The sequence below is a fragment of the Balaenoptera borealis genome (genome assembly GCF_965194805.1).
Source record: "Balaenoptera borealis genome assembly, contig: HAP1_SCAFFOLD_1069, whole genome shotgun sequence".
Classification (NCBI taxonomy): domain Eukaryota; kingdom Metazoa; phylum Chordata; class Mammalia; order Artiodactyla; family Balaenopteridae; genus Balaenoptera; species Balaenoptera borealis.
In genome coordinates, this window is record NW_028123143.1 from 199,067 (window position 1) to 218,433 (window position 19,367).

At 36.7% G+C, this 19,367-nt stretch overlaps 1 protein-coding gene across 2 annotated transcripts in view; it reads right to left on the minus strand.

The window, feature by feature from the left end:
* The window catches only part of LOC309621848 (sodium channel and clathrin linker 1-like), a 121,719-nt gene that overhangs the window by 82,496 nt on the left and 19,856 nt on the right, over nucleotides 1–19,367 (minus strand). For both annotated transcript variants that reach the window (XM_082409176.1, XM_082409175.1), the window contains exons 5-7: nucleotides 17,398–17,469; nucleotides 3,047–3,121; nucleotides 984–1,129 (exon numbers count right to left, since the gene is read on the minus strand). In XM_082409176.1, coding sequence (XP_082265302.1) covers nucleotides 984–1,129; nucleotides 3,047–3,121; nucleotides 17,398–17,469 — 293 coding nt within the window. The remainder of the gene's footprint in view (nucleotides 1–983; nucleotides 1,130–3,046; nucleotides 3,122–17,397; nucleotides 17,470–19,367) is intronic.

Genomic DNA, 19,367 nt, shown 5'->3' on the forward strand with positions numbered 1-19,367 from the left:
GGCACAGTCAGGTGTGGCTTCCAGTGGGTCCATTAGTGCTCCCATGAGGTTACTGGGCTGGTTCCCGGGTGGGCAGCATTATGTTTGGGCTGCAGGAGAGTGGAACTGGAGCTGGGTAATGGGAATGCTTTGGGGGACACAGTCAGGTCTGAGGTTGGCAGGCCTATTACTGAGAATACCTATAAGGGTTCCTTGGGAAGGGGCTAGGTGCGGGACCGGGCAAGGAGGGCTGGAGCCAAATCCACAGGAAGATGGGGCTGCTTTGGGTTCATAGGTGGGACCATAGTTGGAGGGCCTGCCACTGGTGTGCAGGCCTGCCTCCTCATTTTTGGGCTCCACTAAGGCTTTGCAACCTCCTACCTGGATTCCAGTGCTCCCACAAAGGCATTTTTGTCTATGGATGCCTGCCAAATATTTGTTTCTGTGGAGAGACATGGGCTGGGGACCTCCTATTCTGCCATACTGCTGATATCATTCCTCTTTATTTTTAAAATACCTATTAAACATATTCTATAACAGAGATCGAAACTTCATGCAACTTAAGTAAGTTTTACTATAATAAGTAATACTCTGGGGGGAAAAGGTAGAGAAATATTCAGAATGGATAGGCCAGATTATAAATTTATCATTTTAACAGACAATGTAATAAATACAAATGATGGATTATTACTGAATATTCAATACCTCTAAACTGAATATATAAGCAATAAATATAAGCAGACTGCTGTAATAGCTGCATAGTTAGTATGAAAAAAGTGATCTTATGAACATCCTATTTAACTGCCAGAAACAAGAAACTTAAAATAAAATGGTACAGTATTGTATCTTTTCTTCCTGAAGAAATTAGTTTTCAAAAATAATCTTGAAAAAAAATTCTATTCGGTGCTAAAAAGTCTTTTTTCAACATAAGATATGAGTCCTATAAAAAATAAAAAATCTGTCAAAAATTGTATGAATTCTGAAAACCCAAAAGAATAACTTACTTTATTTCAAGTTGTTTGATTTTATTTTCTGCTGTCTTAAGTCTTAGCTGAAGATCATCTTTTGAACGCTCTGCAACCAGGCATCTTTGGTGCATTTCTTCTAGTTTTCTGTAATCATTTTCATTTATTCTGCCTTCAAGGTAAATCTGCAGAAGAGGCTTATATGTATACTACTCTGCACAAGGAAATTATCTTAAGAAATTATACAGTTTAGAAACTGAAATAAATGATGAGAAATAAAAACTCATGATCATGTGTTCATCTGTCCCATTATAACATTAAAATATATCAATAATTAATTTTGGTTGTTTCATATTTAGAAAATAAAATGCTGAAAACTGACATATAAAGTAATTGCTTATTTTTTGAAATTATTCAGGCTCATTGTACTATTCAAATAGTTTTAATAAATGTTAGAAAGAAATATAAAATAGCTGAAATTAAAAAAATACTCTAAATGTTACCACTTGGAGACAACTGCTTTGATTCTTTGATGAACACTTTTAAGACAATTCTGTACTGCAATATTCAAAAGTACAGACACATACTGTGGTGCAATGAGTAGAACTATCTGAAGGTGAGTCCAGAATCTCACTCTAGGTTAACCAGACAATGATCTAGCTGAAATGGGGGTTTCCCCTTCCCTAGCAGAAGTGGTTGTATTCAAGCTCTGCTTCCTGTGAGACTGGGCTTCCACCTATGACCTATGACAGAGAGGCTGTAGCATCCCATGAACTGCAAGGTCTCCAGGTGCTAGGCAGTTCACATTTTCAGACACACCCTACACACAAGTACCCTCCAATCCAGAATGCTTGGCCAAGTAACCTGTATTTTCTCCCACTGACAAGACTGCTTTGTCACTCCTGCTCTACAAAAAGACAGAGTATCAAAATGTCAATGTCCTGCTACTAAAATACAGACCTATACTGCAGGACTAGCAGTATTTTGACTATAGCATACTTGTCTGTGGAACAGTGGGAGAAGAGAAAGCTGTGACTTTTCTTTACCTGTTGCCTTTAGCCTTGTAGGTTTTACATTTCCCCAATAAAGCCTATTCCTTAACCTATGCCATGTTATATTAAAAATATTCATCTCAAACCCTGATGGCAGGTCCAATCTAAATGGGACCTATTCCTATTCCATAACAGAGGGAAACTCAGAAGGGATCAACCTTGTAGGAGTGGTGACCATGAATGGCCTACCCTGAACATAATATGTATATTTCTTTTTTCTTCCCCCACAAATGGGATTATATACTATATTCTCCTTTGTAAATTACTCTTTTATTATCTGATGTTGTCATAATCTTTTTATGTCAATAATACAGATATAACACATGTTTTTTATAACACATATAGCTCTTCTTTGAAAATCAAACTCTGAGTCTACCATTTACTATTTTTTTAACATTGGGTAAATTACTTAACCTCTCTATGAAAGTTCCTAATGCAGCACCTAAAACACAATTTGATTTGCTGAATCAAATTTAGCTCTTTTTCTCCCCAAGGTATTTTAAAAGAGTGGGATATTTACTGCTAAATAAAAAAAGTTATCTAAGTAAGAAATAAATTTCAAACTATAGACTTCTTGCAATATTCTTTCTCAAATGTCACTGGGGTAAATATTCTTTCCTAACTATGATTAAAAATCTGTATTTTTAAAAAGGTAAAAATCATAGCAATTTATAATTTTTTTGGTTATATATACTTTTTATATTTATAGATGGCCTACACCCAATAAGAGTTGGCAGAAAATTTAAAAAGAGAAGACAAAATAAAATTTAATATTGGAATGAGGTCTAAGCAAGGAATACAGTTACTTTGTAAAATTTATACTTTTAAGTAAAAAGTTCAAATAATGTGGCCACTCTTGTTAAGAAATGTATACAGGCAATACCAGTACTTAAACGCAGATTCTGAAAATATTCCAAGCAAATAAAAGCACTCACCAGGAGAATACTTATAATATAGGGGTTGCTAGTAGATAGTATGATGAAAGCAGACAGTAATGTTGAATACTTGCAGTTGGGTTTTAGGTAGTTATTTTTTCCTTTTTCTCTTTACCTTTTCTAGTTCTTCTTCCACTGCTTTTTTCTCCCTAATGGCTCGTTCAATTTGGCCTTGTTTTTCAGCACACTCCTATAAATTCAAATCAGGTTGTAAATAAATATATTTGTAAAACCTTAAGAAAAATGGGGAAAAATAGAAAAGGAAAATGATATGTTCATAATTAAGAATACCACACTTACCCTTATTTGTATAGCAGGACCATACTGATTATTAGGAAAAAACAAACAAACAAACAAAAAACTCAAATCGTCAAAGAACTACCTATCTCAGGATTTCAGAGATCACCTCTGGCATAGAATGCCAAGGAGTTCTAAGTAAACATACTAGATAGAAAATAGAGGTTGAGGGATTCCGGGGAGAAAAAATAAATGAGACCCCTTTCTCATATTACAGTTTTCCTTTTCATATACTCTTACCACATATTTTAAAAGGTAACATAGAACTAGACAGTGACACAACACCACAGGATAACCTATGGCCTAAAAGATGCATGGGTATATAAATTCTAGAACAGTTAATTTTCTTTTGCAAAACTTATAAGCAGCCAGTGGACATAGTAAAAATATTTTATTAACATGAACATAAAACATTTCTGACTCGAAAGGTTTTAATCAGTAAAATCAAACAAGCATATCAATACTCAATAAAATTTAAAATTTTGCAAATGAGACTGAAACTAAGAACAATCATTATAACGACTGGCTCTTCACAGCTATTTGTTTTTCTCTATGTATTTTTGAGAATGGGTGTGGTTATTTTCTACTATTACGCTCTGGATGAACCTGCTTTGTTGACAGTACACTGCTAATATTCAATTATCTTTATCATAACTTTATTTTACAGAAATACTATATAACAGCATGTTTTTAAAGTTCAAAATAAGCTTCTAAATTATGACCCCAAATTAATGAACTCTGATTATAATGAAGATCTTTAAACCTATGTTGTAAATAAGATTATTAATCTAAATTTATCTTTTATTAAGATAGAACTGTTAGTGTATAAGATATGTAACTTTATTTTTTTTTTTAACATCTTTATTGGAGTGTAATTGCTTTACAGTGGCGTGTTAGTTTCTTATGTATAACAAAGTGAATCAGCTATACATATACATATATCCCCATATCTCCTCCCTCTTGCGTTTCCCTCCCACGCTCCCTATCCCACCCCTCTAGGTGGACATAGAGCACTGAGCTGATCCCCCTGTGCTATGTGGCTGCTTCCCAGTAGCTACCTATTTTACAACTGGTAGTGTATATATGTTCATGCAACTCTCTCACTTCAAACTTACCCTTCCCGCTCCCCATGTCCTCAAGTCCACTCTCTACGGCTGCATCTTTATTCCTGTCCTGACCCTAGGTTCTTCAGAACCATGATTCTTTTATTTTTTAGATTCCATATATATGTGTTAGCATATGGTACTAATTTTTCTCTTTCTGACTTACTTCACTCTGTATGACAATCTCTAGGTTCATTCACCTCACTACAAATAACTCAATTTTGTTTCTTTTTATGGCTGAGTAATACTCCATTGTATATATGTGCCACATCTTCATTATCCATTCATCTGTCAATGGACACTTAGGTTGCTTCCATGTCCTGGCTATTGTAAATAGTGTTGCAATGAACATTGTGGTACATGACTTTTTGAATTATGGTTTCCTCAGGGTATGTGCCCAATAGTGAGATTGCTGGGTCATATGGTAATTCTATTTTTAGTTTTTTAAGGAAACTCCATACTGTTCTCCATAGTGGCTGTATCAATTTACATTCCCACCAACAGTGCAAGAGGGTTCCCTTTTCTCCACACCCTCTCCAGCGTTTATTGCTTCTAGATTTTTTGATGATGGCCATTCTGACTCGTCTGAGGTGATACCTCATTGTAGTTTTGATTTGCATTTCTCTAATGATAAGTGATGTTGAGCATTCTTTTATGTACTTGTTGGCAAGCTGTACATCTTCTTTGGAGAAATGTCTATTTAGGTCTTCTGCCCATTTTTGGATTGGGTTGTTTGTTCTTTGATATTGAGGTGCATGAGCTGCTTGTATATTTTGGAGATTAATCATTCGTCAGCTGCTTCGTTTGCAAATATTTTCTCCCATTCTCAGGGTTGTCTTTTCGTCTTGTTTATGGTTTGCTTTGCTGTGCAAAAGCTTTTAAGTTTCATTAGGTCCCATTTGTTTATTTCTGTTTTTATTACCATTCCTCTAGGAGGTGGGTCAAAAATGATCTTGCTGTGATCTATGTCATAGAGTGTTCTGCTTATATTTTCCACTAAGAGTTTTACAGTGTCTGTCCTTACATTTAGGTCTTTAATCCATTTTGAGTTTATTTTTGTGTATGGTGTTAGGGAGTGTTGTAGTTTCATTCTTTTACATGTAGCTGTCCAGTTTTCCCAGCACCATTTATTGAAGAGGCTGTTGTTTCTCCACTGTAGATTATCTTTATCAAAGATAAGGTGACCATATGTACGTGGGTTTATCTCTGGGCATTCTATCCTGTTCCATTGATCCATACTTCTGTTTTTGTGCCAGTACCATACTGCCTTTATTACTGTAGCTTTGTACTGTAGTCTGAAGTCAGGGAGCCTAAGTCCTCCAGCTCCGTTTTCCTTTCTCAAGATTGCGTTGGCTATTCGGGGTCTTTTGTGTTTCCATACAAATTGTGAAATTTTTTACTCTAGTTTTGTGAAAAATGCCATTGGTACTTTAACAGGGATTGCATTCAATCTGTAGATTGCTTTGGGTAGTAGAGTCATTTTCACAATGTTGATTCTTCCAATCCAAGAACATGGTATATCTCTCCATCTGTTTGTATCATCTTTAATTTTTTTCATCAGTGTCTTATAGTTTTCTGCATACAGGTCTTTTGTCTCCTTATGTAGGTTTATTCCTAGGTATTTTATTCTTTTTGCTGCAATGGTAAATGGGAGTGTTTCCTTAATTTCTCTTTCAGATTTTTCATCCTTAGTGTATAGGAATGCAAGAGATTTCTGTGCACTAATTTTGGATCCTGCTACTTTACCAAATTCATTGATTAGCTCTAGTAGTTTTCTGGTAACATCTTTAGCATCCTCTATGTATAGTATCATGTCATCTGCAAATAGTGACATTTTTCATTCTTCTTTTCCAATTAGGATTCCTTTTATTTCTTTTTCTTCTCTGACTGCTGTGGCTAAAACTTCCAAAACTATGTTGAATAATAGTGGTGAGAGTGGGCAACCCTGTCTTCTTCCTGATGTTAGTGGAAATGCTTTCAGTTTTTCACCATTGAGGACAATGTTGGCTGTGGGTTTGTCATATATGGCCTTTATTATGTTGAGGTAAGTTCCCTCTATGCTTACTTTCTGGAGCGTTTTTAACAAATGGATGTTGAATTCTGTCGAAAGCTTTTTCTGAATCTATTGAGATGATGATAAGGTTTTTCTCCTTCAATTTGTTAATATGGTGTAACACATTGATTGATTTGTGTATATTGAAGAATCCTTGCATTCCTGGGATAAACCCTACTTGATCATGGTGTATGATCCTTTTAATGTGCTGTTGGATTCTGTTTGCGAGTATTTTGTTGAGGATTTTTGCATCTATGTTCATCAGTGATATTGGCCTGCAGTTTTCCTTCTGTGTGACAACTTTGTCTGGTTTTGGTATCAGGGTGATGGTGGCCTCGTAGAATGAGTTTGGGAATGTTCCTCCCTCTGTGATATTTTGGAAGAGTCTGAGAAGGATAGGTGTTAGCTCTTCTCTAAATACTTGATAAGAATTTGCCTGTGAAGCCATCTGGTCCTGGGCTTTTGTGTGTTGGAAGATTTTTAATCACAGTTTCAATTTCATTGCTTGTGATTGGTCTGTTTATATTTCCTCTTTCTTCCTGGTTCAGTCTTGGAAGGCTGTGTTTTTCTAAGCCTTTGTCCATTTCCTCCAGGTTGTCCATTTTACTGGCATACAGTTGCCTGTAGTAATCTCTCATGATCCTTTGTATTTCTAGTGTCAGTTGTCACTTTTCCTTTTTCAATTCTAATTCTCTTCATTTGAGTCTTCTCCCTTTTTTGCTTGATGAGTACGGCTAATGGTTTATGAATTTTCTTTATCTTCTCAAAGAACCAGCTTTTAGTATTATTGATCTTTGCTATCGTTTCATTTCCTTTTCATTTATTTCTGATCTGATCTTTATGATTTCTTTCCTTCTGCTAACTTTGGGGTTTTTTTGTTCTTCTTTCTCTAAATGTTTTAGGTGTAAGGTTAGGTTGTTTATTTGAGATATTTCTTGTTTGTTGAGGTAGTATTGCATCGCTATAAACTTCCCTCTTAGAACTGCTTTTGTGCTTTCGTTGCATCCCATAGGTTTTGGGTCATCATGTTTTCATTGTCATTTGTTTCTAGGTATTTTTTCATTTCCTCTTTGATTTCTTCAGTGATCTCTTGGTTATTTAGTAGCATATTGTTTAGCCTCCATATGTTTGTATTTTTTGCAGTTTTCTTCCTGTAATTGATATTTAGTCTCATAGCGTTGTGGTCAGAAAAGATACTTGATACGATTTCAATTTTCTTAAATTTACCAGGGTTTGATTTGTGACCCAAGATATGATCTATCCTGAAGAATGGTCCATGAGCACCTGAGAAGAAAGTGTATTTTGTTGTTTTTGGATGGAATGTCCTGTAAGTATCAATTAAGTCCATCTTGTTTAATGTATCATTTAAAGCTTGTGTTTCATTTTTTTCATTTTGGATGATCTATCTATTGGTGAAAGTGGGGTGTTAAAGTACCCTTCTATTATTGTGTTACTGTCAATTTCCCCTTTTATGGCTGTTAGCATTTGCCTTATGTATTGAGGTGCTCCTATGATTGGGTGCATAGATATTTACAATTGTTATTTCTTCTTCTTGGATTGATCCCTTGATCATTATGTAGCGTCCGTCTTTGTCTCTTGTAATAGTTTTTATTTTAAAGACTATTTTGTCTGATATGAGAATTGCTACTCCAGCTTTCTTTTGATTTCCATTTGCATGGAATAACTTTTTCCATCCCCTCACTTTCAGTCTGTATGTGTCCCTAGGTCTGAAGTGGGTCTCTTGTAGACAGCATATATACGGGTCTTGTTTTAGTATCCATTCAGGCAGTCTGTGTCTTTTGATTGGAGCATTTAATCCATTTACATTTAAGGTAATCCTCGACATGTATGTTCCCATTACCATTTTCTTAATTGTTTTGAGTTTGTTATTGTAGGTCTTTTCCTTGTCTTGTTTTTCCTGCCTAGAGAAGTTCCTTTAGCATTTGTTGTAAAGCTGGTTTGGTGGTGCTGAACTCTCTTAACTTTTGCTTGTCTGTAAAGGTTTTAATTTCTCCATCAAATCTGAATGAGGTCCTTGCTGGGTAGAGTAATCTTGGTTGTAGGTTTTTCCCTTTCATCTCTTTAAATATGTCCTGCCACTCCCTTCTGGCTTGCAGAGTTTCGGCTGAAAGATCAGCTGTTAACCTTATGGAGATTCCCTTGTATGTTATTTGTTGATTTTCCCTTGCTTCTTTTAGTATTTTTTCTTTTTAATTTTTGATAGTTTGAGTAATATGTGTCTTGGTGTGTTTCTCCTTGGATTTATCCTGTATGGGGCTCTGCGCTTCCTGGACTTGATTGACTATTTCCTTTACCATATTAGGGAAGCTTTCAACTATAATCTCTTCAAATATTTTCTTAGTCCCTTTCTTTTTCTCTTCTTCTTCTGGGACCCCTATAATTCGAATGTTCGTGCGTTTACTGTTGTCCCAGAGGTCTGTGATACTGTCCTCAATTCTTTTCATTATTTTTTCTTTATTTTGTTCTGCGGTAGTTATTTCCACTCTTTTATCTTTCAAGTCACTTATCCGTTCTTCTGCTTCAGTTTTTCTGCTATTGATTCCTTCTAGAGAATTTTCAATTTCATTTATTGTGTTGTTCATTATTGTTTATTTGCTCTTTAGTTCTTCTAGGTCCTTGTTAAATGTTTCTTGTATTTTCTCCATTCTATTTTGAAGATTTTGGATCATCTTTACTATCATTACTCTGAATTCTTTTTCAGGTAGACTGCCTATTTCCTCTTCAATTGTTTGCTGTGGTGGGTTTTTACGTTGCTCCTTCATCTGCTGTGAATTTCTCTGTCTTCTCATTTTGCTTAACTTACTACATTTGGGGTCTCCTTTTCACAGGCTGCAGGTTTGTAGTTCCCGTTGTTTTTGGTGTCTGCTCCTAGTGGATAAGGTTGGTTCAGTGGCTTGTGTAGGCTTTCTGGTGGAGGGGACTGGTGCCTGTGTTCTGGTGGATGAGGCTGGATGTTGTCTTTCTGGTGGGCAGGGCCGTGTCTGTTGGTGTGTTTTGGGGTTTCTGTGAACTTATGATTTTAGGCAGCCTCTCTGCTAATGCATGGAGTTGTGTTCCTCTCTTGCTAGTTTTTCGGCATAGGGTATCTAGCACTGTAGCTTGCTGGTCGTTGAGTAGAGCTGGGTCTTAGCATTGAGATGGAGATCTCTGGGAGAGCTTTCGCCATTTGATATTATGTGGGGCTGGGAGGTCTCTGGTGGCCAATGTCCTGAAGTCAGCTCTCCCACTTCAAAGGCTCAGGCTGACACCCGGCCGGAGCACCAAGACTTTGTCAGCTACACGGCTCAGAAGAAAAGGGAGAAAAAAGAGAACGAAAGGCAGAAAAAAATTAAATAAAGTTATTAAAATAAGAAATAAGGAAAATATTTTTTAAAACCAAAAAATAAAAATGTAATAAAAGAAAAGGAAAGAAAGAAGAGAGCAACCGATCCAAAAAACAAATCCACCAATGATAACAAGCGCTAAAAACTATACTAAAAAAAAAAAAAAAACGGACAGACAGAACTCTAGGACAAATGGTAAAAGCAAAGCTGTACAGAGAAAATCACCCAAAGAAGCATGCACCTACACATTCACAGAAAGAGAAAAAGGAAAATACACACACACACACACACACACATATATATATATAAAAAGGAAGAGAGCAACCAAGTCAATAAACAAATCTAGCAATGATAATGGGCTCTAAATGCTAAACTAAGATAAACATAAAACCAGAGAAAAATTAGATGCAGAAAGCAAACCCCAAGTCTACAGTTGCTCCCAAAGTCCACCGCCTCAATTTTGGGATGATTCGTTGTGTATTCAGGTATTCCACAGATGCAGGTACATCAAGTTGATTGTGGAGATTTAATCCGCTGCTCCTGAGGCTGCTGGGAGAAAGTTCCCTTTCTCTTCTTTGTTTGCACAGCTCCTGGGGTTCAGGTTTGGGTCTGGCCCTGCCTCTGCATGTAGGTCGCCCTCTGGCGTCTGTTTTTCGCCCAGACAGGATGGGGTTAAAGTAGCAGCTGATTAGGGGGCTCTGGCTCACTCAGGCCAAGGGTAGGCAGGGATACAGAATGTGGGGTTAGCCTGTGGTGGTAGAGGCTGGTGTGACGTTGCAACAGCCTGAGGCGTGCCATTTGTTCTCTCAGGGAGGTTGCCCCTGGATCACGGGACCCTGGTGGTGGCGGGTTGCACAGGCTCCTGTGAGGGGAGGTGTAGATAGTGACCTGTGCTTGCACACAGGATTCTTGGTGGCTGCAGTAGCAGCCTTAGCGTCTCATGCCTGTCTCTGGTGTCTGCACTGATAGCCACGGCTCGCACCCATCTCTGGAGCTCGTTTAGGCGGTGCTCTGAAGCCCCTCTCCCCACGCACCTTGAAACAATGGTCTCTTGCCTCTTAGGAAGGTCCAGACTTTTTCCCGGACTCCCTCCTGGCTAGCTGGACGCACCCTCCTGGACGCACTAGCCCCTTCAGGCTGTGTTCATGCAGCCAATCCCAGTCCTCTCCCTGGGATCCAACCTCCGAAGCCCGAGCCTCAGCTCTCAGCCTCCACCCGCCCCGGCAGGTGAGCAGACAATCCTGTCAGGCTGGTCAGTGCTGGCTGGCACCGATCCTCTGTGCGGGAATCTCTCCGCTTTGTCCTCTGCATCCCTGTTTCTGCGCTGTCCTCCATGGCTCCGAAGCTTCCCCCCTGCCTATTCTCCGTCTCCGCCACTGAGGGGGCTTCCTAGTGTGTGGAAACTTTTCCTCCTTCACAGCTCCCTCCCAGAGGTGCAGGTACCCTTCCTATTCTTTTGTCTCTGTTTTTTCTTCTTTTTTTGCCCTACCCAGGTACGTTGGGAGTTTCTTGCTTTTTGGGAAGTCTGAGGTCTTCTGCCAGGGTTCAGTACGTGTTCTGTAGGAATTGCTCCACATGTAGATGTATTTTTGATGTATTTGTGGGGAGGAAGGTGATTTCCACGTCTTACTCCTCCACCATCTTGAAGGTCCCCCAAGAAATTTAACTTTAATGTTCCATATATGTTCATACAATAAGTTGCTAATCTATGAAAAAGTAACTTTGTGGTGTGAAATTTGGGATTTCTCCTATGTTCATAACTCACCTCATGTAATTTTTTAATAGACTATTTTTTAAGAGCAGTTTAGCTTCACAGCAAAATTGAGGGGAAGTTACAGACTTCTCCTATACTTCCTGTCCCCATACATACATTGCCTTCCCTGTTATCAACATCCCATGATGGAGTGGTACATTTGTTAAAACTTATGTACCTACATCACACAATATTATCACCTAGAGGCGATAGTTTACATTAGAGTTCACTCTTGATGTTGTACATTTTATGGGTTTGGACAAATTTATAATGACATATATCCACCATTATAGTATCATATAAAGTAGTTTCACTGTCCTAAAAATTTTCTATGCTTTGCCTATACTTATTCATCTCTCTCTCTCTCCTCCTTAAGCCCTTGTAACCACTGATCTTTTTACTGTCTCCATAGTTTGCCTTTTCCAGAATGTCATATAGCTGGAATCATATATTATGTAACCTTTTCAGACTGGCTTCTTTAATTTAGTGATATGCGTTTAAGTTTCCTCCATGTCTTTTCATGGTGACGTAGCTCATTTCTTTTAAGTGCTGAATAATATTCTATTGTTTGGATGTACCAGTTTATTTACCCATCACCAACTGAAGGACATCTTGGTTGCTTCCAAGTTTTGGCAATTATGACAAAGGCTGATATAATATAAACATCCATGTGCAGGTTTTTTTGTGAACATAAGTTTTCAACTCCTTTGGCTAAATACAGAGGAATGCAACTGTTGGATCCTATAGTAAGAGTATATTTACTTTTGTAAGACAACAGCAAACTCCCTTCAAAAGTGGCTGTACCATTTTGCATTCCTACCAGCAATGAATGAGAGTTCCTCTTGCTCTTTGTCAGCATATGGTGGTGTCAGTGTTCTGGATTTTGGCCATTGTAATAGGTATATCTGGCACTTATTTGGTGTAACGAGTGGTACCTCACTGTTGTTTTAATTTGTATTTTTACATAGGATTTGGAGTATCTTTTCATTTACTTATTTGTCATCTGTAAATCTTCTTTGGTGAGGAGTCTGTTAAAGTCTTTGGCTCAATTTTTTAAATCAAGTTGTTTGTTTTCTTACTGTTGAGATTTAAGGATTCTTTGTATATTTTGGGTAATAGTCCTTTATTAGATATGGTGTTTTTTTTTGTAAATATTTTCTCCCAATCTATGATTTCAATTTTCATTTTCTTGATAGTGTCTTTCACAGAGCAGAAAAATTTAATTTTAATGAAGTCCAACTTACCAGTTGTTTCTTTCATGGATCATACCTTTGGTGTTGTAACTAAAAGCTCATTGTCAAACCCAAGATTATCTATATTTTTCTCCTATGTTATCTTCTAGGAGTTTTATAGTTTTGCATTTTACATTTAGGTCTGTGACCCATTTTGAATTAATTTTTATGTAAGGTCTGTATCCAGATTCATTCATGTGAATGCCTAATTGTTCTAGCACCATTTGTTAAAAAAAGGTTATCTTTGCTCCATTGTATTACCTCTGCTCCTTTGTCAAAGATCAGCTAACTGTATTCATGTGGGTCTATTTCTGGGTTCTGGGTTCTGTTCCATTGATCTATTTGTCTGTTGTTTCACTGATATCACCCCGTCTTGGTTACTGTAGGTTTCAAGTAAGTCTTGAAGTGCGGTACAGTGTCAGTCCTCTGACTTTGTTCTTCTTCTTCAATGTTGTATTGACTATTCTAGGTCTTTTGCCTCTCCATTCAAACTTTAGAATCAGCTTGCCAATATCCACAAAATAACCTGGTGGGATTTCAATTGGAATTGTACTAAATCTATAGATCAAGTTGGGAAGAAATGACATCTTGACAATATTGAGTCTTTTTATCCATGAACATGGGCTAGCCTCATTTATTTAGTTCTTCTTTGCTGTCTTTCATCAGAGTTTTGTAGTTTTCCTCATATATACTTGGTTAGATTTACACCTAACTATCTAATTTTGGGGGTGCTAATGCAAATGACAATGTGTAAATGACACTGTGTTTTTAATTTCAAATTCCACTTGTTTATTGCTGGTATATAGGAAAGCAATTGACTTTTGCATATTAACCTTGTATCCTACCACCTTGTTATAATCACTTCTTTGTTCCAGGGTTTTTTATTTTTTATTCTTTTGGACTTTTTACATAGACAATCATGCTATCTGAAAACAAATTCTTCTTTCCCAAACTGCATACCTTTTATTTCCTTTTTTGGGGGGGTCAAACTGCATTAGCTAGTACTTCCAGTATGATCTTGAAAAGCAGTGGTGAGAGGGGACACCCTTGCCTTGTTCCTGATCTTAGTGGGAAAGCTTTCAGTTTCACAGCTGTAGGTTTTTTACAGATATTCTTTACAAAATTGAGGAAGTTTCCCTTTGTTCCTAGTTTACTGAGAGATTTTTTTTTAATCATGAATGGGTGCTGGATTTTGTCAAATGCTTTTTCTGCATCTATGATATGATTCCCAAATGATTTTTAATGTAGATACTAATAATAAGGTTAGATCACACTTCTGGGTCTGGTGAGTAGCATATAAAGAAAGATATGTTATAAATGTGTTATGCATCTCTCTTTATCTAATCCACCATTTAACTGCCAAACGACAGTGGTTGAATATTTGCTTAACCTGAGATAACAAAGTTAAAATGAGACAGAAAAGTAGAAACCTTTAAGGAGAAATATAAGAATTCTATCAGAAATGCACTAAATACTAAAGCAAACATTTAAAATTACTATTAAAAGCTTTTCAGATATTAATCACCACCAATATTCCTACCTTTTGGAAAAGAAATGACCAAATGATACTAGAAATTTTTTCAAGAACTCATGGAGTCCTTCCAAAATCATACCCCCTTTATAGTGTACCATACCCACTTTATAGTGTACCATAAAGAAAGTCTCAACAAATATTAAGAATCAATATCATATAGACCATGACCTGTGGTCTCTATTTAACCAGATTAGAAATTAGTAATAAAAAGGAGTCTAAATATCCATGTATTTGGGAATTTGAAATTAGACTTCTAAAAAATTCATGGATCAAAAAAAAGATCATAGGGCTTCCCTGGTGGCGCAGTGGTTGAGAATCTGCCTGCTAATGCAGGGGACACGGGTTCGAGCCCTGGTCTGGGAAGATCCCACATGCCACGGAGCAGCTGGGCCCGTGAGCCACAATTACTGAGCCTGCGCATCTGGAGCCTGTGCCCCGCAACGGGAGGGGCCGCGATAGTGAAAGGCCCGCGCACCGCGATGAAGAGTGGTCCCCGCACCGCGATGAAGAGTGGCCCCCGCTTGCCGCAACTAGAGAAAGCCCTCGCACGAACCGAAGACCCAACACAGCCAAAAATAAATAAATAAATAAATAAATAAAGTAGCTATAAAAAATTAAAAAAAAAAAAAAAAGATCATAATGAATGTTTCATTTTACATGTATAAATTTGGGCGTTTATAATCAATCCTCTCCCTCATTTGCTAGAGATTAGCAAAAAACCTCTGCTACTTGGCAGAAGTAAAACCTTGAGTATTTGAAGAGAAACATATGCTGCATATGTTGCTCTCCAAAGCGAAATATGTGGCTTGAGACAGACTCCCTCTGGCCTTTTCTTAAACCTATCCAAAAAATCTACACATTAACCTAAAATACAAGACTTTATCCTTCCTGCAAGCATAACTTAGCTTTGGGTTAGCTAAAGTATGCTTAACTTCCCTCCCTGACTTCATGTTTAGTGCACAGGTGGTAAAACTGGTAATGAAGAATAGAAATCAATAGTCGACACTAGGTTATTATGCCTCAAACTGTAGTCTGAGTTTCCTGAGAAAATCTGCTTTTTGAAGTAGCTGAACATGTCTTTCTTCAAATATACCTCTAAATGCTTAATATTTCAAACACTTCAATTAGTACAGTTTTTTTCACCAAACCAACATGACATCAGATAATATATAATATCTTCAGAAAAATCCACTTAGCTATGAGTTACAAATGTTTTACTATAAATCCTAAGAGGCACGTTCTGTAATAATCTGAAATTATGTCTTCTTTTTACTCTAAAGTGAGTTTACATAGCTCTGGTTGTTACACAGCTAAGAGTTATTTTTAAAATCCCTGCAGGTCTTACCTAGTACACATTCCTAAATAGAAAGAAATAATGTTCTTGTCCCTCCAGAGCTTATAATTTATTAAATAATCCTAGACTGGGGTAAAACCCCTCTTCTTCAAAGTTGTAAATCTTTTGATAGTTAAATCAGTCCATGTAAGAGAACAAGCAAAATAGCAAGGTGACAGAAGAGGAAGTAAAACTGAAAAACAACAAACAATTAGACATGACTAATGGGCCACACTGCATCCCATTAATTTTACTTAATGTTCCTATAGTGTTAGAACAAATGACATTAAGCAACCAAAAAGTAACACTGTTTCTTGTTCTAAAACTCTCAGAACCCACATACAATAACTAAGGTCTCATCATGTACACTGGTTTGTAGAATGTGGAAAAGATGTGATCATTCTTTCAGAGGTGTTTAAATATCAATCAGTCAATACGGATTTATTGAAAACATACTGTGCAAGATAGTGTATTAGGCAATGGGGAAAATAAAGGAAAGCATAAGACTCTTCTACCTTGAAGTGCTTACAATCTAATTGGAAAGATAAGATTTTCATGAAGAAAGACAGAGGGGGAGGGAGGGACTGAGAAGGAAGACAAGGAGACAGAGAAAGAGAGGTGTAATACAATGTATAATATTTATTACAAGACATAATTCATTGCTAAATTTTGTAAGAAAGATTAAAAGTGATATGGAGATTCAGGAAAGATGAGAGTTTGTAAAGTTGAAAATATCTTCCCAATCTCTGGAAATTCTTGTACTTTTATGCCCCTGTGAGCAAGGTTATTAAATTCCATTTCATCAGATCTTCAAGTTAAATTTATATATTTAATTCCACCTCTAGTCACACAAGCACTCTCTCCTCTCCCTTCTTTGCCTACTCATCCTTGAGTACTCATTTCTTTTGGAAAGACTGTCTTTCTTTTCCCACCATCATGTATACTTTTTCTTTCTTCCTGGTCTCTCAGATGAACTCAGCAAATGGTATCAGCTACAGATGGATGCTTCAACAGCACCCTGTACATTCTTTGTCCCAAAAAGATAATCATAGTAAAATGTGATAAATGCCATCCATCTTTCCTACTAGACCATAAGTTCCAAGACTGCAGATAACACGCTTATCTTTGATTTTTATTCTTTTCCTAGCATCTATTACAGTTCCTGGCTTAGTAAGTATCTTCTGAATAAATGAATGCACAATAATATGTATCCTGTAAAGAAGATGTGGCACATATATACAATGGAATATTACTCAGCCATAAAAAGGAACGAAATTGAGTTATTTGTAGTGAGGTGGATGGACCTAGAGACTGTCATACAGAGTGAAGGAAGTCAGAAAGAGAAAAACAAATACCGTATGCTAACACATATATATGGAATCTAAAACAAAAAAATGGTTCTGAAGAACCTAGGGGCAGGACAGGAATAAAGAGGCAGACATAGAGAATGGACTTGAGGACATGGGGAGGGGAAAGGGTAAGCTGGGACGAAGTGAGAGAGTGGCATGGACTTATATATACTACAACATGTAAAATAGATAGCTAGTGGGAAGCAGCCGCATAGCACAGGGAGATCAGCTCGGTGCTTTGTGACCACCTAGAGGGGTGGGATAGGGAGGGTGGGAGGGAGATGCAAGAGGGAGGGGATATGGGGATATATGTATATGTATAGCTAATTCACTTTGTTATACAGCAGAAACTAACACAACATTGTAAAGCAATTAAACTCTAATAAAGATGTTTTAAAAAAAAATGTATCCTGGCCTTTAAAGTAAACAATATTCAGAAGAAAATAGCAGTATAGTCTTCTAACATACCATTTGAAGGGCTGAAAGTTCCTCTGTTAGTCGAGAAATCTGTACATTATATTGTTTTCTTGTGTTCGCAACCTGTAAATTAATATATCTATGAATTATTTAGGTCTACAGTAAAAATAATTAACATCCAATAAAAACATTTAGAATAATAATTTTGATAAAAAATAAAATTCTAAATTTTAGGGCATAAAGGATAAGCACACGATGTATTAAAGAGTCAAGAATTTATCATAACAGTGGAAGTAAGTGAACAGGATGATGTCTCCTAAAGTGTTTGTCAAATTTTTGGTCTTTATAATGGGTTCTCTTTCAATTAAAATGTACCATATTAGAAATGAAAACAGAAAATTTCAAAATATTTACTTATTAATCCCTTTATAAATAATAACTAAAGTCATTACAGGTTAACATAAAAAATACACTTTTGTGAAAATATGTGTATTTCCCAAAAATTAAAAAATTTTTAGAAGAGTGGTATTAGTTTACATTTTTGCAAATTTCCTTAATGTCTATGGCTTAATAGAAGATAGCTAGACTCTCATATCTATTTCCATGTTCAAGCTGTTGTGTTGTTGCATACCATCAACTTCTGGAAGACAACCCTGCAGAGTCATGAGAGAATGACTGTGAAAAAAGCAAAGTGTTTTACTATAATTATGAAAGTAGGTATGATTTTGCAGACCACCTGAACAATACTTTGAGATCTGCTACCACAGAGCAAGTCAGGAGAAAAACTGAATTATACACTAAAAATGTAATTAATAACTTTTAAGGCACTTTTGTTTTATAAACAGAAGAATATTTTTATAGTACACATCATATTTCAGTGCCACATTACTTTATAAGAAAAACCCTTATTTTAATTAGCAGTTAAATATCTTCAGAAATAGTAGAATTTATGTGTACAGAGTATTTTCAAGAATTAGTCACATCTCCTCAGGATGGCTCCTAAGACAATATTTTTTTCTAATATCTACTCATGTTTTTAATAAATTTATTTATTTATTTTTGGCTGGGTTGGGTCTTCGTTGCTGTGTGCTGGCTTTCTCTAGTTGTGGTGAGCGCGGGCTACTCTTCATTTCAGTGTGCGGGCTTCTCATTGAGGTGGCTTCTCTTGTTGCGGAGCACAGGCTCTAGGCATGTGGGCTTCAGTAGTTGTGGCTCGCGGGCTCTACAGCGCAGGCTCAGTAGTTGTGGCACACGGACTTAGTTGCTCCGTGGCATGTGGGATCTTCCCGGACCAGGGCTCGAACCCGTGTCCCCGGCATTGGCAGGCGGATTCTTAACCACTGCGCCACCAGGGAAGTCCCTACTCATGTTTTTAAAAAGACCATGAAGAATATTGATCCTGATGATATATCATCAGTACACATTTATGACCCAAAGGTATTTGGAAATTTTCTAGCATCTTATAAAATGGATTATTTCTCAAACATGATGTAAACCTTCTTTAGAACATTTACAACACTGCTATATACTTTAGTTAATTAAACTAGAGTTATTTTTTGGAAGGCCTGCCAAGCATATTATATGTGGGTCCATTTCCGTTCCATTTTAGGTTATAACTTGATGTAGCTTTTCCTATGAAAAACTATATTAAAGATCAATCCACCTTATTTACAGGTCAGTGACAATCATAGTTAGCATTTATTGAGATTTAATGTGTTATGAACTGTTCAGAGTGCTTTACGTGTTATTATCTCATTAATTCTCACAACAACATGATGAAGTAGTTATTATCCCCATTATAGACAAGGAATATTCAGGCTGAAACTAAGTCATGAAGGTTCCTAGAATAAAATAATTTTGGTTCTTATAAGCCCAATCATGTCTGTCTGTCTCTCACATAGTTTTTTAAAAGTGTTCTTTTTAGTATCTAGAAATGATGCAGGTAACATGAGGGTTTATGACCATAACAGTATATATATTTTGAAACCACTTATGTTAATAATTTCAGATAGTCTTTACGA